General features: G+C 41.1%; 1 protein-coding gene across 5 annotated transcripts in view; it reads left to right on the top strand.

Annotated features, from left to right (window-relative positions):
* Nucleotides 1-557: 557 nt before the first annotated feature.
* The window catches only part of SLC35A3 (solute carrier family 35 member A3), a 53,615-nt gene continuing 46,950 nt past the window's right edge, over nt 558-7,222 (top strand). Inside the window, exons 1-2 of one of the 5 annotated variants that reach the window (XM_053892030.1) lie at nt 905-1,010; nt 2,872-3,040. Coding sequence is in view for 2 of the 5 variants with exons in the window: in XM_019457610.2 (XP_019313155.1) it covers nt 601-735 (135 nt within the window). In the remaining 3 variants the exon portion in view is untranslated. The other 4 variants (XM_019457610.2, XM_019457616.2, XM_019457613.2 and 1 more) reach the window with 4 other exon arrangements.

The raw sequence follows: 7,222 nt of genomic DNA, 5'->3' as shown, positions 1-7,222 counted from the left end.
CTGTCTCTATGGAGGTAGTTTTAATCATGCGCAACATAAACAGATGCAGGCTTAATTTATCCAGGCATTGTGTTAAGAGGAAAGGGATAGTCCTGCCCTACTCTTTGATGACCAAACTGGATGTAGAATATTAATTCCAGCCTGTTCATTATCAGAATGGGCTGCTGTGGCTGGACGGTTTCCAACAAAGATATCAGAAGGCCTTTAAAAGCTAGTGTTGTGTGAGGGATCCGTGAAGCCAGGAAGGGGTTAGTCCCCTAGGACTCTGAGATCCTCCGGACCCATTTGTCTTTTGTTGCTGTTGTTTCTTCCCCTCTCCTGGTTAATAGCACTAGGCGCATTGCTGGCGCCGCTTTGGGCTGTCCCCAGACTCAAGGTGCGAGGGTGGGAGAAGGTGGTCATTTCCAACTCAAGAAGACTTCTTCCAGGCTCCTGGGTGGCAGACTGCTCCAGAGCTAATCTCGTTTTCAGTGACAGCGACAACTATTTCTATGGCTGGTTTCCTGGATCCGCCTCCCCACCCCCTCTCGGGGTCCTTTGCCCCAAAGGACTTTGCCTTTCCTTTCCCAGTTGGACACCTGGCACCCTCCACAACCGGACATGACCGCAGAAGCCCGCGGGCGGGAGCCGCTCCATCTGACTCTTCCACCTGGAACACATCCAGCAGGAGGCAGTGCCCGAGGTGGCGACGCGACAGTGAAGCCTGTACCGGGAGCTGCCCGCCGGGCTGCCCAGGTGCCTCGCTTTCGGGACAGAGCGGGCAAGTGCCAAGCTGGGGCCGCGGGAGCCGAGCCGGGAACTGCGTTTGCCCGGGCCGAGGCGGAAGCCGGAGCATTTGGGGGACGGGACCGCGGGAACCCGGAAACGCCCGGGCCGCACCAGCTGGCGGCGGCGAAGGCGGCAGGAGCCGGCAAGCTCTGCGCGTCGGGGGTCGCGGGGGACCCAGCGGGGCTCCGGGCGGGGCTGAGCCGCCGCCCGGGGTGCGCGCAGCCGGCCGAGCTGCGCGGGAGGTGAGCGTGGCGCGCTCCTGGAGGGCGGCGGGCGCAGGGCAGCCGGCTGCTGCGGCGGCCGGCCGGGGCGCGAGAGGCTGCTGGCGGGGGGCTGGGGGGCGGGGGCCCGGAGGAGCTCCGGGAGGAGGAGGAGGGGGAAAAGGTGTGCGGGGGCGCTGATGGAAAGTCCGAGTGAAGGGGACCGTGTTGAACTCAGCAAGGGTGGGAGCGGGTGAAGTGACGCGTTTGTACCTCCGAGGGAAGACGTGCGGAATGTGCTGGGTGGAGGAGGGAAAAGGGCCCGAGGAAAGGGGTGTGTCAAGCGACTGAAAACGGCGCTGTGAGCCTCAGAGCCCGGGGCGTGCGGGGCCAGGTGGCCGGTGGGCCCGGTTGGCGGTCATTCCTTCAGTGAACGAACTGAACGAACTCGGCTCCTGCTCCGAGTGTAGCCTCGTGGTAGGCGCTGATCCACCAGACCAGGACCCTGCGCTCAAGAAGCTGCAGGGACTTAAGGAAATGGAAGTGCTGTCCTTGGTAAGGGTAGTACATAGGCAAGGGCTGTCCGAAGCTGGGTGAGATTAATATCAGAACAGGTTGTGTGTGTGTGTGCGCGCGTGTATGTTGGGGGAGGGTTCTGAGTGTCGAGGAAGGTAAGATGTTAACATTTATTTAAACCAACTAAACACCTCTCGGGAATGCTGGTTCACATGAGTTAAAGAATGATATTAGATGTAATGGGCCAAAAAAATAATAATAAATGTAATGGGCCTTGCTTAGCAAACCACTTACACTTCATTACTTTATAGTGGAAAAGACTGAATCTTTTATTATGGCCTATTACATGCAGTATTTGAAAGTGGAATCAGAGTTTTTGGTTTTCCGTCAGCATTCAGCTTGGATAGTTAAAGATGAAATGTGGTAGTTTCTCACTTGGTGCTCTTATTTTCATTGGTAAAACTCGGGTTGTTTCCTTTAAGGTAATGACTTTTTAAGTTTACATTTCTGGTCTTAACATTTCCTCCCAAGTATAGATTCTACTTTTGTCAGCATTTCAATTTGCTTCTCCCCTATTTCATTCCCACTCCCTGTGTGCGAAATGTGGTGCTTCTGCCCTCTTACTTGCACTATAGCAGTGACTTCCAAACTGAACTTGCTTCCCTCAATCTGCTCCTCTTCCAGTCACTCCCTTCCATACTGCTTCTTAAAGATAGGGAGCTTATGCAGTCCCTGGTTACTTCCCTCAGAAATATTCCGTGACCCTCTATTGGCTCCCAAACAAATGTAAGATGATTTAGGGTGGCATTCAAAGCCTTCAATTGGAGCTGTTCATAGCTCCACTCAGATCGATATATCCTTTTCATTTTTTAAAATTACTGTATCCCACACAATTCTATTTTTTAGCAAAACCACAGTACTTGCTTGGAAATGTTATTTCTGAACATGGTCTATGCCTACCTGCCTTGGTCTTTGCTTGTATCCTTTATTTTACAAGGAAGGTCTTCCTTACCATCTTTGTAGAAATTCTACTTATTCTTTAATGCCACCTTCTTTTAAAAAATATTTCTTATTAAGATATAATTGACATGTTACATTATATTAATTTCAGGTGTACAACATAAGGATTTGATGTTTGTATATATTGCAAAATGATCACCACAATAAGTCTAGTTAAAGTTCATCACCACACATAATTACACATTTTTTTCATCTGATAAGAACTTTTAAGATCTACTCTCTTAGCAACTTTCAAATATATAATACAGTATTATTAACTGTAGTCACCATGCTGTACAATATCCCCAGGACTTATTTTATTTATAACTGGAAGTTGACACCTCCTTTAAAAAAAATTTTTTTTAATGTCTATTTATTTTCTAGAAAGAGACAGAGAGCAAGCAGGGGAGGGATCAGAGAGAGAGGGAGACACAGAATCAGAAGCAGGCTCCAGGCTCTGAGCTGTCAGCACAGAGCCCCACGTAGGGCTTGAACCCACAAAGGGCAAGACCGTGACCTGAGCTGAAGTTGGATGCTTAACCAACTGAGCCACCCAGGTGCCCCTATACCTCCTTCTTATAAAGCTTTTTGAAGTCTACTATTAGTCCAAAGTATTCTTTTTCTTTCTTTCTTCTTTTTTTTAGGTTTAATTTTGAGAGAGAGAACAAGGGTGGGGTAAGGGCAGAGAAAGAAGGGGACAGAGGATCTGAAGCAAGCTGTGAGCTAACAGCAGCCAGCCCAGTGCAGGGCTTGAACTCAGGAACCATGAGATCATGACCTGAGCAGAAGCTGGATGCTCAACCAACTGAACCACCCAGGTGCCCCCAAAATATTCTTTTTCTCTCGTGTGCTGAGCTTTGTAATTTTATAATACTTGTTAAATTTGTACTTTACTATGATTATTTGAGGAATTTATTTATACTATCTCAAAGATTTATTACTAGGGTCAAACATGGAACAGAAAAGCAATTTCAGGGATACCAGGGTAGCTCAGTCAGTTAAGCGTCTGGTTCTCGATTTCAGCTTGTGTCATGATCTCCATGTTCATGGGTTTGAGCACCACATCAGGCTCTCTACACCCCCCCCCCCGCCCCCCACCCCTCCCTTGCGCACAGGCTGTTTCTCTCAAAATATATACTTAAAAAAAAAACTTAAAAAAAAGAAGCAATTTCAAATGTAATATTATTAATAAAAATCTGAAATAAGGTTATACCAAAACACAAGAATTAATCCTTGTCTCTAGGATTACTTGTATCACAATTTGTATCAAGTTGTTCAGCTTCAGCTTACAAGGCTTTAGCAAAAGGGCAGTTTTTGTTCTTAGTGATTCCAAGTTGGAAGAGTGGGAGAAAATTGAAAATGTTAGTTTGGAGAGTCAGCCAGATATTGAAGGAAACTAGAAGAATTCAGGGTCCAGTCCAGTTTATAGGTAGGTAACAATACCTCAAAGACATTGAACAGGACTAGTATCTGATATCCACAATACTGTGCTACCGAAATACAATTTCTTTTTCTCTACAGTATCTCTGTTTCTGCAAAAATAAACACAGTAAGACTATTTGTTTGCAAAATAGTCTGGTTTCATGAAGCTTGGTCTGATTAGTTATGTAAGAATAGGGATTAACCATCTAGGCTCTTTTAAAGTCTGCTTTGCTGGAACTTTTCAGAAGGAGTCTCAGAGTGGACTTTTAAAAGCTTCTCAAGGCTGGGAAGCCAAGCCAAGGACTCGCCATTAGACTTTGTCAGCAGTACCTTTAGAATTGGGTGAATTCCTATCTTCTGTCTTCTAGAGGTTTCCAAGAGATCTTGAGGTTCTTGGGCCTGCTAGGAATTGACCTTCCTTACTCCCCTGGTGAGTTTAAGAACCCTGAAAGCAAGATACCAAATGGCTTTATTGTTTGTTTTTTGAAGGGACTTTATTGGCTCTATAAAGTCAATCTTAGTTCCTTAAAGCTGTCTGGTCATATCTAATATTACACCCATCCTTCTCAAATGTGACATTCCAGTCAAAACTTGGGCAGTATAGCCTGTGTTTCCAATTGTGTCTTGTTACTGGAGAACAGATTCTTATTCAACTTATGCAAATAACTATGTTGTCATAAATTAAAAATACTATGAGTTTCTGAATTCTGGAGGAACTAGGTAAGAAGAAAAAGATAAATGTTTCAATTCTGTTTACAAAGGTACGCTTTACCAAATTGATGTAAATTATAGAAAGCTTGAGAGAAAAGGTTTCCTTAACTCTTTTATACAAAATGTTAAAGAACCAGTAATGTTTCAAACAAAAACTCATAAAAATTATAATCATCCTCATCTATTTATTCCATCCCATTTAATTAATTCTTGTTTTGCTTGATCTTGGATTAGTAGTTTATGAATCTATCAGTTTTTTTCCATGGAGTTCTGGAAATTCTTCCCCAGTCCAATGGTATGATCTTAAAGTTATCAGAAACCTGTATTCTAGAGTACTTGTGAGAATCCTTTCCATGAATCTTTGAGAACAAGCATTTTTGGATTGTAGCAGCTTGTAAAAGCTTTCATGAAAGCATCAGTGTAAAAAAAAGAACTATCTGTAACTGACAAGTCTTAAAATGGCCATTGTTAAAGATCTGAGGAGAGTTCATTTTAATATAGTTGACAAGGATATTTGGTTATTTCTGTGACACATATTTTAAGATGATAACTGAAATTATGACTGATAGCATTATACCAGGATAAATCAGATCTGTAAGGAACTTCATACAATTTCTGGAACCATATTAATAACATTTATCCATACAGATATAACCTAAGAAGGTTAAATATCACTTCTTATTTGGCAATATTTTCTTTTATATATATATATATATATATATATATATATATATATATATATTTAAGTTTTTTTTTAATTAATTTATTTTGATAGCATAAACTGGGGCGGGGGGGGGGTTGGTCTGAGAGAAGGAGAGACAGAATCCCAAGCAGCCTCTGGGCCATCAGTGCACAGCCCAATGCAGGGCTTGAACTCACAAACTGTGAGATCATCATGATTTGGAAGCTTAACCAACTAAGCCACCCAGGCATCCCTGACAATGTTTTCTATATAATTTAACATATCAAATACACCTCATTAGTTTGACATCTTTCTTTTTATAAGGAGAGAGAATATATCTTTTGAGATGTTTCAGGGACCCTCTGGAACAAATCAAAGTTCTAGCTCAAAAAGACTTCATTTAGAACTTGATTTTTGGGAATTTTGCCAAACATATTAAGTTAAAGAAAAAAATTTTTAACGTTTATTTATTTTTGAGAGAGACAGAGTGCAAGCAGGGGGGTGGGGGGGGCAGAGAGAGACAGAATCTGAAGTAGGCTCCAGGCTCTGAGCTGTCAGCACAGAGCTGGATGCAGGGCTTGAACTCATGGACCATGAGATCATGACCTGAGCCAAAGTCGGACGCTTAACTGACTGAGGAACCCAGGCACCCCCAAACATATTAAGTTTTAAAATACATGATTAAATGGGATCATAGGTCCTATGAAACAATACTTCGTTATCTATTTAACCAAAGTGACAAACACATTGAAGGCAAATACTGAAAGTTGCATAGTTATATATATTTATATATAATAAATATAAATGAACTCTTTTAATAGAAAAGACTCTGTTTTCTTAAGTAATCAAAGACCGGATAAAGAAAATGGGAAGTACAGGAAGTTATTTTGATAAAACATAGGATCTTTGTTTTCTAGGCAGATTACTTAAAAGGTAAAGGAAAACTTTTCACAATCTTATCAAGAGCAGACCCATAGTCCAAGAAAGCTTTGCTCTTTTAGAAGAGACAAGACTCAATTCTAGTTTTGCATCAATGTACTTTAGATATTAAGGCTCGTTTTTTATAACCTTATAATTAACGCACTCAATTTTAGCCATCATGACCATTTGAAATAGGTATCTCCTCTACTCTCTTCCCAGCTTTCTATATCCGTTTAGTTTTTGTCTTTTATTCTGCTCTTTCTCATTCTAGAACAACGAATTATTCTATGTTAGGGCAAAATTACTCTTTTTTTTCCTTTAGCAAAAACATATCTCCATATCATATTTTTTTCGTACCAAAACACGTCTTACTTTCCTTGTATATACTAAGTCCCCTCACCTTCTTCCTAGTATTTTAATTACATATATTAATTAGAATTCTTAACCTTAATTCTAGTGAAAACTAGGAAGTAATTGTGAAGTGTTTGTCATACACCAACATTCTGTACATTGGCAAATTTATGAATACTTCATTTCCTCATTTCTAGAGCTATATGCTTCCTCATGGTATAATTTTTTCATTGTTTTTCAACGTGGTACAAAACATGTTTGCGAACAGACCCAAATACCCCTGGTTGCTTTTTAATAAGAAGCAAAAAGTAGGTTAACTTACATTCAGTTATTAATGTTTCACCATTTTGCCTTATGTGGGATGATATACATATTCAGTGAATATTCATCATTTCACTTGACTTAGCAAAACTCTAAGGCTGTAAGTTACCAAAGATATTTGGTAAACTTTCAAGCAGACATATTATAAAAAAAAAATTGTTGAAAAGTTCATTTATGAATTTTTATATTTTTTAACTTTTTTACATTAAACTTACAGTTATTTAATTTGGTTGTTTTAAATAAATATGTTTAAATTATTCATGAAAATTTCATGAGATGGCAACTAGCGATCTTATTAAATTACTTTTCCTGCTGACCAATTTTGTAACAC

The sequence above is a fragment of the Panthera pardus genome, unplaced genomic scaffold (assembly GCF_024362965.1).
Source record: "Panthera pardus isolate Hobbes unplaced genomic scaffold, ASM2436296v1 HiC_scaffold_11, whole genome shotgun sequence".
Classification (NCBI taxonomy): Eukaryota; Metazoa; Chordata; class Mammalia; order Carnivora; family Felidae; genus Panthera; species Panthera pardus.
The sequence above is the reverse complement of the archived record's forward strand: the minus strand, read 5'-3'. Positions and strand labels throughout refer to the sequence as shown.